Source organism: Barbus barbus, assembly GCF_936440315.1.
Source record: "Barbus barbus genome assembly, chromosome: 5".
Classification (NCBI taxonomy): Eukaryota; Metazoa; Chordata; class Actinopteri; order Cypriniformes; family Cyprinidae; genus Barbus; species Barbus barbus.
In genome coordinates this window covers 5524843-5542006 of record NC_136733.1, presented here as the reverse complement: position 1 = coordinate 5542006, position 17164 = coordinate 5524843, and the positions used below count along the sequence as shown (strand labels likewise).

Sequence of the window (17164 nt, the reverse complement as noted above, 5' to 3'; positions counted from 1 at the left end):
CGTGTTGATTTATAATCATAAATTAGCCAAATGATGCAGCCCTATAAACAAGCACAGCAAATCTAGGGGTCTTTTTTTTTGTGTGTGAAAAATAACACCATTTTAAAATCACATTTCGTGTAAAAATGTGATTTTAAAATGTTCGTGTAGCCCTAATATCTCATTTACCAACTAGTCATTGAGCTGACAATTCAGCTTAGCTGACATTTCAATTTGACATACAGTTAAACTAGTAAACTATATTATTCATAAGATGTGAACATTTGATTATTGTTTTTAAATAGAATACTGTGTTTTACATTGTGTTGCCATTTTATCAAAGCAATAAACCACAAGGAGAAGGGGTTTTAGGTACTCCATTACTCATGCCTAATAACACCCCTTTCAATAGTAAAATTACTTTTTCTTTTGGCATATTGTTTTGAATCTGTAAAAGTACTGTAGTTAAACATCAGCAATCCCATACCATATTGCCAAATTCTGTCTGAAGCAAAGGGATTTGACCTTTTCATCAGCTATTTCCTGTCCACTGACTCTTGAATGTTCATCTTTGTTTATTTTGGTTTGTTTCCTATTCATTGTTGTTGAGTTTTGAGTTCACACATGCTTCCAGCTGAATTTTATAGCTTACCGTGTCGAGAACAAAGACGCTGGCTTTGCGTTGGGATGGTATGAAGAGGCCAAAGAGAGCCTTATGGCCCTGACTGTGATGGTACAGGTAGATGTGCCTTACACTGCCTGTAACACATAAAACACATATTTAACTCAAACACCTTGAAGCACACCAGCCACTAGATGCGTAAGCATTGCTACAGTGTATGTACGAATGTTGTAACCAATTAATCAACAAAACTAAAAAGGATTATGTCACCTGGCTCAAGGTAGCTGAACTGGGCCAGGGATCTCATCTCTAGATGCTCCAGGTCGAAGGTATCAGCCTCTCTGCCAGCCAGGTCTCTGACCACCTGCTTATTGACCATACACATGCAGCCCAACTGGACCAGAGCCCGGAACAGCAGCGGAACCTACAGGTCACATGAAAGGGCAAGAGACAGACATAGGGAAATGACCTCTATTGATAATATAAATAAGGTCAGTGCACCATAGTGCAGAAACCCGCTCTGGAAATGCCTATTTGTAGAATACTGTATGTAGAATATTCCAGGGTTACTATCAAAATAAAGACAAATTCCTACATCATGACAGTTATTAAAAGGCAAGATCTCATATTTTGGGAAAGGCCCTTACCTGTGTCTCATAGACACCCTCAATATCAGGAGCTGAGAGGTCAGCATTGATCTCATTGATGTGTTCCTGGTACATGTCCTCTGGAACTGCATACTGGTACAGATAATACACCACACCAGAGCGTGGAAGTATCCGGTTCACCTGTCATTTAAATGAATCAAAATTAAATTTGTCCCAAACTCAATTAAAAACTCGCAGCTGAATGGGCTAGCACTAAATTTACTTATAGTCAAGAATGCTCATCACACAGATCATTCACAGAATTGGTGGTTAAAATGTTATACTGCAGACCTTTTTGCAATTAGCTCCCTCTTCTTGCTTGGGCACTTTCTGATTGACATAAAACACTCGTGGGATGTTGAGCTTCATGCAGTGCAGGTCACTGCCAATGACCGCCCACAGCTTATAAAAGCCTGGGTGACTGGTTTCTGCAACCTGGAGGAAGTGGATAAAGAAACATATCATGTGTTTTGATAGAACAAAACTGCTGTTATTCACTAGCATTCAATGACAGTGAGATTTTTTTAATTAATATTAAATTGACAGTAAAGACTTTTACATTGTAACAAAAGATTTCGATTTCATATAAATGCTGTTCTTTTGCACTTTCTAGTCATCAAAAAATTCTGAAATGGTTTCCACAAACATATTAAGCAGCAAAAACTAACTAATGTTACTTGAGCACCAAATCAGTATATTAGAATGATTTCTGATGGATCATGAAACACTGAAGACTGGAGTAATGGCTTCTAAAAATTTCACCTTTACAGTTTAAAATATATTAAAAAAGAAAATAGTTATTTTAAACTGTAATAATATTTCACAGCATTACCGTTTTTATAATATTTTTGATATATGCAAATAGAAAAAAAATGCAGCTTTGGTGAACACAAGAGACTTCTTTAAAAGAAATAAGATACTGTACTGTATGTTAGATCTAAACTGCTGGTGTGACGTACCTGTACAATTTGCCAGGGCATGTCTAGAATACTGCGAGCAGTTCTTCGCAGGAAGCTGCCTAGCCCTGTTGTCGGCCCACCACGGATTACGCCACTGCCAGTCGGCTGAGATTCCCCATCAATCAAACGCCGTCGCTTCCGTCGTTCTTTCCTCTGACGAAGCTGCAGTTCCCATTTTTTCTTATGGTAGCGCAACCAGACAAGAAGTTCCTCCTATACACACACATAAATACAGATGATTTTACTGTGGAGCCTCTCTTTTGTTTGACAGCATAGAAATACTATAAAAAACCTAATATCTGATCATATGTACAACGTTGTTATGGTGTCTGAAATACCCGGGTGGCGCCTATGGCTGGTGGTGGCCCCAGTATTTCTCTCCAAGACTGTGTGAGTTCTTGCTCTTGAGACTCAGCCTGGCTGTCCTCTCCTTGAGATATCCTCTTCCTCTTTGTGCTGATGAGTATGGCAGGCTGCACAGGGCGCTGAGGAGCACCGAAGTCCTCCATATCAGGAGTCTCACCTGCTGGTAAGGTTTGATGGGCCACCTGAGAGAAACAAAATATGTGCATATAGAAGCAGCCAGCCAACAAGTTGTGTAAAAGGTATGTGTGACATTAAACCTACCTGTCTCTTTCCCTCACTGGTAAAGAGCTCACTGATCTTCTTCTGCTTGTAGATGTCATTCTTTTCCAGAAGCTTCTTATGCAGCCAGTCTGGATGCCGTATACGGGGTACTGGATTTTTCACCTGAACAAAAATACTAACTGTTAAGAACATGGAACTAAACAAGAATATATAAATACAAATACAGCTAAATATTTTCACATCAGCCACATTTCAAATCAGCCAATCAGAACACTGTATGATTCATATATGGTTATGTAGAGTGGAAATCTGCACCAATGAGACTTCACAGTGTGTGGGGCAATTGAGAGACAGATACAGAAACCAACAGAATGTTGCAACTATGTCTTGGTTAGGACAAACATTTTGACTATAGTGGAAGGCAACAGGATTTAGTGCTTGATTCAGCTGGTGAGTACAAGGATTCAGAGGGGTTTAAATGACTATGCATGTTTATTTACCTGTTGTAATGCTGCAGGGATAGTGATGATCTTCTGTATGGCACTGCCTAACCGCTCAATGTAGTAACCCCAGTCCAGAATCTGATATGGGAAAGTAACAAACCATATATGAAAAATAGAAGACAATGACAATAAAGAATACATAATTGAAATTGTGATTTTATGGTTAAGAATGATCCAGGGTAAACTTATTGAATAAAATAAACTCACAGATCTAATATCAAGGTCATGGAGGCTGGGCATCTTCAGCCATTTGCGTAGGAAATGCTTTTTAACACTCTCTTCAGCCTGAAAAATGGCCAGAGGGATCGCCCTGTGTAAGGTAGAATAAATAACTTCTTATATATACACACACACAATAAAAATACTGTAATTTTGTGAAATATTGTTACAACCTTTCAGTGACAGACGAGCCCTCCGGTTTGCGGGAGATGACATAGCGACAACTGAGGCCGGCGTCCTTCACCATCTGATCGCCAAGGAACTCGGCAAGACGCTTGGCTGTGCTGATGGAGGTGGACTTCTGTTCTCCATAATCTTCCAGTTTACGGGACATGGAGCGGTTTTCTGAAATCAGCTCAAACAACTCTGCATCTGGCATGTTGGCAGCCTTGAAAACAAAAGACAAGAACAACATTGAGTATCCCTCCCATTCAGCTTTGCCTAGTTAAAGGGATACCCCACCCCAAAATGAAAATTTTCTCATTAATCACTTACCCCCATGTGAATGTGAATCTGAATTTAATGAAGCAACGAGAACACTTTTTCTGCGCAAAGAAAACAAAAAAACGATTTTATGCAACAATTCGTCTCCTCTGGTTCAGTGTAGCGCCATTTTGGAGAATATCCTCTGGACGCCAGCAGCGTACGCTGTTCGGTGTCAGCCACACCACAAGGATACATCTTCAACATTTGTTTACGCTTTGAATTTAATTAAAATAGCGCATCCGTGTGGCGCGGCTGACACACTGCTTGCATCCAGTGGATATTCTCCAAAATGGCGCTACACTGAACCAGAGGAGACGAATTGTTGAATAAAATATTTGCGCAGAAAAAGTGTTCTTGTTGCTTCATTAAATTCAGATTGAACCACTGATGGCAGATGGACTATTCTGACGATGCTTTTCATACTTTTATGGACTTTGACAGTGCAATTTACTATGCAGTCAATGGGACAGTCACAAGCTTCCCGGTTTTCATCCAAAATATCTTAAATTGCGTTCTGAAGACGAACAAAGCTTTTACGAGTTTGGAACGACATGGGGGTAAGTGATTAATGACAAAACTTTCATTTTGGGGTGGAGTATCCCTTTAAAATGCTAAACACAGGCGTAATTATTATAATAAAATACAATGTGAGTGATTATATCAATTTTCACTTAAACCCATACATAATTTTGTAATATTTGTCTATACCTTGCTGTAGAGCACATCAAGCCAGTAGTCAGCCACTTTAGCCACAGAGGCATAAACCTCTTCCAGAGTCGTGCCTTTCAGGAAGGCCTCAAACACAGATGACTGGAAGATCTTAATGAGTTGAAGTTCTCCTCTTCTCTTCACCTCAAAGCCCTTCAGCTCTGCCAGCGACCCGTCCTCGTTAAACACGGCATACCTGAGGATAGAGAAGATATGAACCAAGCTATATAGATAGCAACCAAAAACACTGAATAAAATAATTAATGCCCATTAGTCGAGGCTTTTATCTAAAGCAACAGTAGTTTAGATCCCCTAGTGACTGCAGTTACTGGACAATATCCACACACAAAATGATTTGATGTAGTTCTCTCACCTCTTCTTTAGCTTTTTTCCTTCTTCTTTAGAGGCAGGCAGGATCATAGCCAAGTATGGCCCATCGACTTCAAAGAAGATACTGTTCTCAGCTCTGGTCTCATATGTTAAAGATGCTGGGTCCACCAGCTCTTGATACTGATGATTCGTGAAGCCCTCCTACACATACAAGTGACAAAAATGATTAACAAAAAAATGGGATCTTTCCCGATTATCATTAGTTGGTCCCTTTTAAACTTTTTTTTTTTTTTTTTTTGAAGATCTCTTCCTTTTTAATATATAATTTACCTGCCGATAATGTGGTTTACGGTCAAAAGAAGAGAAAGATAAATTACCTTGACCATGATATTCAGCATGGCTCCTGGATAACTGATGGTCACCTTTGCCTTCTTCTCATTGGTGGATTTTATGACAAAGTTCTCAGGAAAGGTGTTGGGAAGAACACACCAGATACCATCAGTGTCCAACTCCAGAGGCCTCCTAAAGAGGAGAATAAATTCAATTAATCAATCGATTACAGTAAATTAATCACATAACCAAAACTTTGACTATTTAAGGGTTTGGCGTAAGAGTCTGACCCGATCTGCTCAATGAGTTCTCTGGCCTGTGTGATAATGTTGGCACCGGTGAAACAGACAATCCCTGCCATCTCCATCGAGTACCAGCGTGCTCTGTGAAACACAATATGAGACATCATGCAAAACAGGAGTTATAAAACAAACAGCAATCTCAGCAACTACTGAAGACAAGAAACTCCTCAGGTATATCTGCTCTATGACTGCGCAATAAAAGTGCCTTAAAGGGGTCCTATTATGCTTTTCACTTTTTGAATTCTAGTCAATGTGTAGTGTGTATGTTTGGGCATAAAAAGATCTACAAAGTTAGAAATCTCAAAGTCCACTCCAAACGGAGATATTTTGTAAAAAAAAAAAAAAAAACCCTTTTCAAGAACTACAACGAATGGCTCGTTTGGACTACAAAGTTGTTTTCCTGTATTTGTGACATCATAAATTGTAAATCCCGCCTACGGAAATTTGAATGGTTGGCGGGTGGGGAACGCTTTATTGAGCACTGCACGTTTCAAAATCGAAACCCAGTGTGGGTGTTTTTATATCACTGTATTTCTGATGGAAACCAACTATTTTCAGAAAATTTTGGATGTCATTTTCATTTCATCTTGCATATAATGCCTGATAAAGCAGTGTTTGTGAGCAGAGCTCGGTTTTGTGTACAGCGTTACCGGGAAACCTGGCTCTCTCCTGCTCCAACAGCGCCTCCTGCTGGAAGATAATTAATTTGCATATATATGCCGCCACAAATAGTGGAAGTCTGTGGGACTATGGTATAAATAAATTCAACTGTATAACAGTTTCAGTGCAATTCATGTTATAATGTTAGAATTAAAGAACAATAAACATAATATTACAGTTGCACTTCTGTACATAGTCAATGCAGTTATTTTTAAGCTGTTGTTGACATTCTATCTAAAACCTGATTTAGCTAAAAAAAATAAACAACAATAACATTACCACTTTAATATGTCTTGCAATATCCGTGTTTGCAAAGGTTCTGCGCGATCCTCGTTCAATATTCTCGGGGTCTGAACTGATATGGCAATATTGACGAACTTGCTGTTTTGGCGAGGGGCGGCGCAATACTGAAACACCGTCTAAGCTGTTCGCCAATCACAACGCACTGGGACAGCCAACCAATCACAACACATTTAGTTTTTCGGAAAGGCGGGCCTTTATTAAACCCAGAACTAATCGAGTCATTTGTGCCAGGCTGGGGAGAAAGGTATTGTAATAATGTCAATTATGTGAAAAATAATGCGATTTTCGAACCACCAAGCATGAGAGCATGTTCTAGTACACCCCCAAAACAAAATCAAGACTTTGTAAAAGAGCATAATAGGACCCCTTTAAAAAGTAGGGATGCACGATATTATCGGAAAATTATACCGATATGTCTTGCCGATAAGAGGAATACTTAACTCGCATGTGCTCAGGGAGTGCTAGTGATTAGATCACGTCAGCAGTGTGGCTCATTCTTGAAGCAAAGTTTTGTCTGAATGATGATTTGATTCACTGTTTTGGATCGCTGCATTTAAAATGAGAATGCACATACAGAATGATGCATTCTATGTGTGATAAGGCGTTCGACTTGAAGCAGCACTACGCAGAATGATCACTGTGTGACATCAAAGTACCGCGAGAGCGATAAGAGCGCAGTCGGATCCTATGCATTCGAATCGCTCTCGCAGTAATTTGATGTCATACACTGATCATTTTGCGCGGCGCTGCTTAAAGTCGAACGCGCCTGCACGTGCAGCAGTGACAGCCTCCCCCGGGTCCTAATGCCTGTTCGGTAAGGAGTTTTAATCTGTAGGGGGCGATGTTGGCCTACTTCTAATGAAATTAAAAGTAAAATAGCCTACACAAATAACATTTAGACTGTGTTTCCGATTAAATAAAGCAGTAATTGATGTCATAAAATAATGAGTATGTTTTGATTTAAAAGGTCAGAAGCTATAGCTTACATGAAAAAAAATAATAATCACAAACATGGCATTTAATTGGCACAATAATTTTATATATACTGATTTAGTCATTAATGTGTAATATGTTTTATTTTTTAAACAAATTATAAAATTTTTACAACTCTAGACCATCTACAAATGTTAAATCTTAAAACAAAATGTTAGGGTTAACAGCATCTTTCTGGGAAAAAAATGCAGTGATTGATATATAGTTTATTCTTTTTCAAAGCTTTAAATGCACTTTTAAAAAACCTTCATTATCGTTTAATTCTAACAAATAAGTTCTTGTTAAAAACTAACCAAAATTAAAAATATTTTGCTTATAATTTCTGCACAGGAGAGACTTGGTGTTATTCCCAAACAAAAGGAAATATATCGGTATCGGCCAAAATGAGTTGAAAAATAGCGGCATATCGGATATCGCCAAAAATCCAATATCGTGCATCCCTATTAAAAAGTGATGGTTCAATACCCTTTTCTCATGACGTATCCGTAGAAGGAGTTGAGGATGCACTTGTGTGCCAGTTGCAGAGACTCATAGAGAATCTCCATGTTCTTGCAGCGCTTCACCTCCGCTGCGTCCCCATTATCATGTGCTGTAGACAGCTTCTTCTTCCACACCTGGACAGATTATAGGAACAGATAAAACATAAAAAGAGATATACAAATTATTCCTTCAAGCATAGGTAAGCACACTAAACTATCACATTAAAAGAAGATATATCATAGAAAAACATATCCTTTTGAAATAGAAGAGTTTGATGTACTATGTAGACAGAATGTAACATTCATAAAATAATAAAAATGATTTAGGTCTGAATACAGAACCTTGTGGAGTCCTTTGAACTCATATCGACGGTCCCTGAAGGCTCGAACCGTGTCAACATAAAAAGAGTTCTCTCTCTGGCAAATGGTAGTGACTCTCTCCTCCAGTCTGGTGAGGTGAACCTTCTTATAGGCTTTTCTACAGTAGTCTAAGAAAACAAATACAAATGTAATAATGTGTATCAATATTCGTCTATACAAGTGAGTGCAAGTGCATAATTTAAGCTCATCTTGGTCTATGACAAAAGTCACACAAATAAACAAAACCTAGTTCCCCGCAGGTGGATACTGACCTCCCAACCGCTTCTTCTCATGCCGAGCTTGTTCTTCTCTGTTGAGCTCATGGAAAGCACGAGGTGGACCATTAGGAAAGAGAGGGGGGAACTTCTCCGACTCCAGTTGTTGCTGAATACGATGAAACTCACTTCTACTCGCGGGCACTAGGAGGAAAAGAAAAACTTTTTACTTTTCATTTACTTTCAGTGTCAATGACAGTCATCTAATATGCTAATTTGCAGCTCAAGAAACATTTTTTATTACCACTGTTGAAAACAGTTGTGTTGCTTAATATTTGAGTGTAAACCATAACAAATGTTGGAGTTTTTGATGAATATAAAGTTCAAAAGAACAGCATTTATTTGAACATTTATTACAAAAGATCACAAAACTGTTATGTTATAAGTGACTTTACTATGACTTTTGATCAATAAAATGTTCAAAAAACATTTTGTTCAAAAGAAAAATTAAACGTCTTCTCAAAGATATAAGAAGTTCAAATTACTCACTGATCTCTCCTCTCCATTGCCAAGTCATCCTGCGCTGACAGTTTGCACCAGGTTTATTAAAATCACAGGCAGCACAGGTCGCCTCATCCACCATGGCAGAGGGCTAGAAGAAAAACAGATGGAGAGAAATAGATAATTTGTCTTATTTCATTTGATAGCTAAACGAGACAAACCAGAATTTGTCTAATAATGTCATCATAATTAAATCAACACCTTTACAACATATCCAAGATGAGAACTGTACTGTACCTGTAGTCTGTTGGTGAGGATGATGTTGGGGTACATGGCCCCCACATCCAGATGGTAAATAAGAGGACACTCGATTCTGTTGGGCACTTCCTTCAGAGAGATCAGCTTCCTCTTGATTTCATCACACACCTAAAACAGGTAAACCTCACATGACAACTGTAGAATAACTTTGAAACATGTATGCATGCCAATGATAATTCATAAAATTGCCATCACGCCTTGTGTCCAAAGGCACAAAATGTCATACTGAACATTAAACATGACACCGACTGACCTCATTAAAGTTGGTGACCTGCTCAAGGGGAATCTTCTCCTCTTCCTCAATTGCATGACGAAGAGTACGCTCCACCCTCTGAATCAAAAAGTCAAATGCTGCTGGATTCTGTCAGAACAAGAAAAATTATAAATAATTATGTAGATACAGCACAAATAAAACAGCTCAATACTGTGTGCTTTGATTAAAGATGAAGTCCTATTTACCATTTTAAAGCGGCAGGGGATATCACTGCGAAACACACCAGACTCTAGAGCCTCGACGTGGCCACCAACATAAGTCTCAGAGTCAAGTACATGACCATCATCTGTGAGTTTGTTAAAAACCTGCTCCTGCTTGTTTGGGAAGACAATGTTGACATGGAAGGCCTGAACCATCAGCAAGGCCTCGCACAGGGTACCAGAGCCTTTCCGCAAAACCTGTTTATACATTTGTGTGTTGACACACATATAAAGAAAACACCATGATGTTACTATTACATCTACAGTTTTGATTCATCAGTGTAGTTACAATAAAAATAGAAGATTTAGTGAATACAGACCTCATCGGGTTCCATAGGAATTATAGTGCAGAGGGCAAAAATAAAGGGATGAACATATTTCATGTAAAGGTAGTATGTGGCCACAGCGTCAGACACTGAATAGGTGGCCAAAGTCTGAAAAACAATAATACAGCACATAAAGCAAAAGTAAGCACTGTTTTGAATATTTAATAAAATGGTAACACTTTACAATAAGGTTCATTATTTAAAGGGGACCTAGTATACAAAAATAATTTTTATAAGGTGTTTGAACACCTTGTGTGGCCGCAGTATGTGAAAACAACCAGCCTATAATGGTAAAAATCCACCCACTCATTTTTTTATAATCTAAAATAAATCATAAACAGTCTCTCAGAACAAGCAGTTTCAGATTATCCCTCTGTTCACGTCACGGAGGGGAAAAAGTGCCGCCCATTTTTGACACTGCCCAATAAGCATAGACACAGGCCTGAGTGAGAACCTGCGGTCCGCCTCTGCCATTACGGATTACTTGCTGTAGCTGAAGATATAAAATAATTAATGCTGGAGATATACAATGTCAGCGCCAAAGAGACATTTCAAGTGTTGTGTTTTGGGATGCACTAACGAACATAGGAGTCTCCATAGACTCCCTCCATTTGAGCCGCTGAGGACACTATGGTCAAGTTTCATTGTTTAAGGAAATGTCCTGGAAAAATCGGTAAAGTCCCCAATACGTGTAGGGATCAATACAAACACTTTGTGCGCCAACTTCAGCTCCAGACAAAGTAAGTACCACGCGTTTGTTTTCCAAATTGCCCTTCTGAATGAGCTTTTTGGCACTCTGAAAGGCTAATGATGCTAAAGCTGCCATTGTCTCGGTCTGTTTTCAATGGTGCTGCCTTCATGAATGATCGTGAATAGGAATGTGGTGGTTAAAAGTTGCATATGAAAGCAATGCGAGTCGATCGCTTGAGTTTGTTGAGCTTATAATCACGAGTGGGACTTATAAAGTTTGTGATAGCATGCCATGCACCATGAGACCAGCTATGTTGTTATTTTTATCCCGCCGTGCTCCCCGTCTGTGTAATTCATAAACGCAAATTTATTATGCACAGTATAATCAGATGACTGACCTTTAAACAGAGTACATTTTCTGTAAAGATAATAGGCTTGTACTAATAGGGGAACGTTTATTTGTAAAGGCTAGCACTGTAATTGCCGGCACGTGAGCTCTTGAAGCTCCGACCTATTCTCCGGGAGCACCAGCTCATTTACATTAAAGCAACATACTCAAAAACAGAGCGTTTTGGCTCACACCCTAAAAGTGGCAATTTTAACAAGCTATAAAAAATTATCTGTGGGGTATTTTGAGCTAAAACTTCACATACACATGCTGGGGATATCAGAGACTTATTTTACATCTTGTAAAAAGGGGCATAATAGGTCCCCTTTAACATTAATTAACAACATTAGTAAACATGAACTAAGAATGAACAATACTTCTACAGCATTTATTAAACTTAGTTCATGTTAATTCCAGCATTTACTAATGCATTATTAAAATCACAAGTTGTGTTTGATAACATTAGTCATTGCACTGAAATAACATGAATAAACAATGAACAACTGTATTTTCATTAACTAACATTAACAGAGATTAATAAATAGTGTAATAAATGCATTGTTCATTGTTTGTTCATGTTAATACATTAACTAATGTTAACAAATGACACCTTATTGTAAAGTGTTACCAATAAAATAATAAAATATATAAAAATAAAATAAATAAATAAAAGTAATTAAAAAGTGAATGAATGAATGAATGAATGATGCACAAACTAATAGAAATCACAGCTAATAAGAGCATATTAAATGTTTAATATGCAGCTATGTTAAGCAGGATTTTGGCTGCACAACACATTGAAAATTATAACTGACAAGCTAAATATCTTATTGCAGCTGCTACTGTGTAAGTGAACAGTCATTTGCGTAAATGAATGAGAGTTTGGAGCTGGAGAGTAAAGGAAGAGCACCTGTGGTTCTTCAGTAGCCATACGGCACATCTCCTCTGGGTCCAGCTCTACAGGGTCATAGCTTAACTTAGCTTTCGCTGCAGCCTTGAGGTTATGACTTCCTACAGGCAAGTAACTGTCTCTTTTTACCCACCTGAATAAAGAGAGAGAGACACAGTGTATATTTACTAAAATAAAGTCATACAGTCATTGCCAAAAATATCGGCACCCTTGGTAAATATGATCAAAGAAGGCTGTGAAAATTAATCTGCATTGTTAATCCTTTTGATCTTTTATGAAAAAAATTCGCAAAAATCGAACCTTTCATTGGATAATAAGAATTTAAAATGGGGGGAAATATCATTATGAAATAAATGTTTTTCTCAAATACACGTTGAACACAATTATTGGCACCCCTAGAAATTCTCTGAAGTATATTCCCATTCATATTCACGATTTTGAGCACTCCAGGGTGATTATGAACATGAAATTATCCAGCCATGGCTTCCTGTTTTACAGAAATATAAATAGGAGGGAAAACAAAGCCCAAATTCCCTTAATCATCCATCACAATGAGAAAAAACAAAGAATATATTTCTGATGTGCAGCAAAAGATAATTGAGCTTCACAAATTAGTGAAGTGGCTTTAAGAAAGGAGCTAGAGCAGTGAAAATTTGCATTTCCACCATCAGGGCAATAATTAAGAATTTCCAATCAAGATAAAATGTTACGAAACAGCTGGAGAATTGCAGAAAATAGTTGAGTCTCGGAGTCAGAAAACCTTAAAAAAGGTTTCAAAAAAAATTCTCGTAGCTCATCCAAACACAATCTCCAGCATATTCAGTTGTCAGACAGAACTTCAAATGGGACTGGATTCTATGGTCAGATGAAACTAAAAAAATAGCTTTTTAGCAGCAAACACTCAGATGGGTTTGGTGAACACGTACCCCATAAACAAAAAGTACCCCATGTGTACAATGAAATATACTGCTGTATTTTTGATGTTGTGGGCATATATATCTGCTGGAGGTCCTGGACATCTTGTTTAGACACATGGCATCATGGATTCGATCACATACCAGCAGATAAAAAAAAATCAATAAGTGCCTGACTCTGTTAGAAATCTTATAATGGGCCATGTTTGGATCTTCCAACCGTACAATAATCCAAACACAAACCTCAAAAACAACACAAAAATGGGTTACTGAGCACAAAACCAAGCTTCTGCTGGCCATCCCAGTCCTCTGACCTGAACCCTGTAGAAAATGAGTGAGGTGAACTGAAGAGAAGAAGCACCATCATGGAGCTGTGAATCTGAAGGATCTGGAGTGATTCTGGATGAAGGAATGGTCTCTGATCTCTTGTCAGGTGTTCTCTAACCTCATCAGGCATTATAGGAGAAAATTTTGAGCTATTAAACTGGCAAATGGAGGTTTAAAAAAGTATTGAATAAAAGGGTGCCGTTAATTGACATTTATTCAAAACATTTATTTCATAATATTTCTCCCCATTTTAAAAAAATCTTATTATCCACTGAAAGGTTAGATTTTTGTGAATTTTTTTAATAAAAGATCAAAAGGATTAACAATGAAGATTAATTTTCACAGCCTTCTTTGATCATATTTACCAAGGGTGCCGATATTTTAGGCCATGACTGTACATACACCAAACATAAGTAAAGAGCGGGTAATTTTCATTCAGTCCCCTTTAAGAAAACATTTTAGCTGCTCTCACCTGAGGCAGTCCATGTGAATAGCCTGGCTGGCTTTATATTCCCCCTGATTGTCCTTCTGGAAGCCGATCTCCCGATGCATACTCAGGCCAAGCTGGGCTGCTCTGGTTTCTATAAATGGCCTGAGGACACAGAGACACAAATCAACCATGAGCACATGCTATTGTACAAACACGTGAGAAGAAAACACTAATCATCAACACGAGCAAATGCCATGCAATTACATAAAACATTATATGTAAAAACTATAGCATGAGACAGTTTAACACAAATCATTTCCCACCAGTCAAAGAAATCTCCGTTGTAAGTGACAAAAATGTTCGGCTTGGTCTCATGGACGTGTTCAAACCATCTCTGAATAAGAGAGGCCTGCAAGCAGACAGAAACGGTCAGAAATATGGAAAGCCCATTTACAAACTACAGAAAATAGGTGAAACAACCTGACAATACCAATTGTTTAATTGTGGCACTCGGTAACAGCCTCGTAAACAATGCACATCATATACTGTTAATTTTTACCTCATCAGGTTCATTAAACACAGTGAAGGGGCCCTCATATTCAGGTTTTGGGGTGAACTCAAAGTCCTCAATGTCCTCAGAGACTATTTCTCTGTTGGTGATGAGGAAGCCCTGTGGAAAAAAGTACATTAAAAACCATGTCAAGTATTAAACCCATCAAAGAGGCCAACAAACAAAATTTAACCACAGCATGGATAAAACAGCTATGTGGTGAACGACTGACCTGTCAGAAAGGTAAGAGCGCAAAAGACATTACCTGCCCATCTATCATGTATGATATCATCATAATCTGGTCTGTTTCAGCATCAGGAAACTTCAGTGGGAGTTTAGTGGTCTCAATATCAAACGCCAACACTACAGGATCCTTAGACAGACAAAGAATAATAGAGCAATGATTCAGTGATTCTTCATAATTCATGCATAAAGCTGAATGACATTATATACATCAAAAAAATCTTGATAACCAGAGATGGTCTAAAACAAAACTCTTCAGCATCTACATTCTTTAAGACAAGGTTTGTTAAGATTCTTACAGGTCTTTCCACAAGATCATCCCTGCGTACAATCTCAGGAGAATAGGCACTTCCTCTGTACCGCACATTGTACCAGTGAGCCTGTCAGAAAACAGAATCAATGTCTCATTTGAATATTAAACATAACTGATAATCAGTCATGTAGCCTCTATCGTTTCAATACCACATGAATCTTCAGGTCAATAGAAACGCGGACATGATAAGGCACGTCATATTCCCGCATGTCTACGATGTTGTCAAGCTGCTCAGTCATTTTCTTCAAAGTGCCATTCTCATCCTCCGTCACTACGCTCCCACCAACCAAAGCACTGTAACACACAAATGCCTTTTTCTATTTACAGGACCAGTGAACAGTGTCAAGTGCATTAAATGAGAAAGTCTTTTCTTTTAAACTTTTCTTAAAGTTTAACTTCTTTTCAGAATCTTTTTTTAAGGCTTTTCCTTTTGTTGCCAAAGTGCGAATACCTGGATAACATGCTGGTATAGGCATCATTGGACTTCTCTCTCTCTCTGTTTTTGCGGACAGCAGGTGAGATCTCCCTTTTCACTTTAACAAGGTCATCCACCGTGTTAAAAGAGAGTTTGATGTAATTCCTCTTCAGGCCAACCAGGTGATTAGGCTTTAAAAGACACACAGCAATCAAATGATTGACATTATAGAGCAGAGGTGCCCCCCCACTTTTTACTACAAAGGGTAAGAAATAAAACGTGGGCCGAATGTTGCATTACATCCAACAGTATTATATTAAAATGTAAAAATGCATAATGTAAATATTAAACTTTGGCATATGCTCCACTAGAATGATTTGCTTCTACTTTTTCACCTCTTAGGTGATATGCCATGGCATCATGGATCAACTTTGGCCTACTGGCCCTGGTTTGGGCATCTCTCGGTTATACAGTAAATCAATAAACTAACAAAATTAAAGGTGAGCATTGATAAAAGAGATTATGGTTCATACTGAACCATATTCATGCATACTGTGTTTTACAAATATTTAACCAATGATAAGCATTAAAAAGTGCTTGTGATTAAACCTCATAACGCCATTGGATCCTCAAATTGTCAGTCAACCCTTTCCCCCATTTTTTTTAAAAGTGCTTAGTGGTGTGCCGAGGGATTTTTTACTTTTCAAATCTGTGCCGTGGTTTGGAAACACTGACCTAATGTATGACAGAACTTTACTCACCAGATCTAAGTCTTCCTTTGGTACAACTTCAAGCTTTGACACTTTTCCCTGGAACTTCTTTGACAGGAAGGAGATAACCTCTCTTTCACAGTTCTTTAGAAAACACAAAAATACACTATCATTCAATCCATCCAACCCAAAGTGTTTTGATTCAGTGCAAAAGCTTTAAACTCACCTTTTTAGTGGCTATGTAGAAATACGGCTTAAAGGGAAGAGCAATCTGTGAGGGACACATACACAAAAAGCTGAAACTTACAACATCAAGACCTATGTCAACATAAGATATTCTTTATCCTGCTCTATGTCAATGTGATTCAGGATAAAATACACTACCATTCAAAAGTTTGGAAGTCAGTAACTTGACATTTTTTTAAAATAAATAAATTAATTAATACTTTCATTTAGCAAGGACGCATAAAATTGATCAAAACTCAAAAGTGACGTAAAGACATTTATAATGTTACAAAAGAATTCTATTTCAAATAAGTGCTGTTCTTTTGAACTTTTCTATTCATCAAAGAATCCTGGGGGAAAAAAACTCATGGTTTCCACAAAAATATTAAGCAGCACAAGAGTTTTCAACATTGATAATAATACAAAATGTTTCATGTGCAGCAAATAAGCATATTAGAATTATTTCTAAAGACAATATTACTGCTTTTAGTGTATTTTTGATCAAATAAATGCAGCCTTGGTGAGCATAAAAGACTTCTTTCAAAAACATCAAAAATCTTCCAGATCCCAAACTTTTGTAATTTTACAACATGGATTAACATTTAGTATTTGGTTTGGACAAAATAAATATTAATATCTGCGAAATAATGACACCTTGAATCTGCTTCCATCCTCCTGTATGAAGTAATAGTCCACAGCACTGATCATACGCTTGTCATCATCCAGAATCTCAGTCTGAGAAGAAAT

At 37.9% G+C, this 17164-nt stretch overlaps 1 protein-coding gene across 1 annotated transcript in view; it reads right to left on the bottom strand.

The window, feature by feature from the left end:
* LOC306869928 (DNA polymerase epsilon catalytic subunit A-like) overlaps positions 1–17164 on the bottom strand; it is a 28272-nt gene that overhangs the window by 9414 nt on the left and 1694 nt on the right. Inside the window, exons 3-35 of the mRNA XM_079416883.1 lie at positions 17072–17152; positions 16419–16463; positions 16244–16336; positions 15519–15673; positions 15217–15361; positions 15054–15134; positions 14777–14884; positions 14521–14631; positions 14285–14370; positions 14004–14123; positions 12291–12423; positions 10297–10410; positions 9962–10174; positions 9756–9863; positions 9482–9610; positions 9233–9335; positions 8741–8887; positions 8451–8596; positions 8095–8243; positions 5662–5754; positions 5419–5563; positions 5085–5242; positions 4712–4907; positions 3691–3905; positions 3506–3608; positions 3296–3376; positions 2835–2957; positions 2546–2755; positions 2208–2420; positions 1540–1683; positions 1249–1389; positions 872–1025; positions 632–738 (exon numbers count right to left, since the gene is read on the bottom strand). Coding sequence (XP_079273009.1) covers positions 632–738; positions 872–1025; positions 1249–1389; positions 1540–1683; positions 2208–2420; positions 2546–2755; positions 2835–2957; positions 3296–3376; positions 3506–3608; positions 3691–3905; positions 4712–4907; positions 5085–5242; positions 5419–5563; positions 5662–5754; positions 8095–8243; positions 8451–8596; positions 8741–8887; positions 9233–9335; positions 9482–9610; positions 9756–9863; positions 9962–10174; positions 10297–10410; positions 12291–12423; positions 14004–14123; positions 14285–14370; positions 14521–14631; positions 14777–14884; positions 15054–15134; positions 15217–15361; positions 15519–15673; positions 16244–16336; positions 16419–16463; positions 17072–17152 — 4350 coding nt within the window. The remainder of the gene's footprint in view (positions 1–631; positions 739–871; positions 1026–1248; positions 1390–1539; positions 1684–2207; positions 2421–2545; positions 2756–2834; positions 2958–3295; positions 3377–3505; positions 3609–3690; positions 3906–4711; positions 4908–5084; positions 5243–5418; positions 5564–5661; positions 5755–8094; positions 8244–8450; positions 8597–8740; positions 8888–9232; positions 9336–9481; positions 9611–9755; positions 9864–9961; positions 10175–10296; positions 10411–12290; positions 12424–14003; positions 14124–14284; positions 14371–14520; positions 14632–14776; positions 14885–15053; positions 15135–15216; positions 15362–15518; positions 15674–16243; positions 16337–16418; positions 16464–17071; positions 17153–17164) is intronic.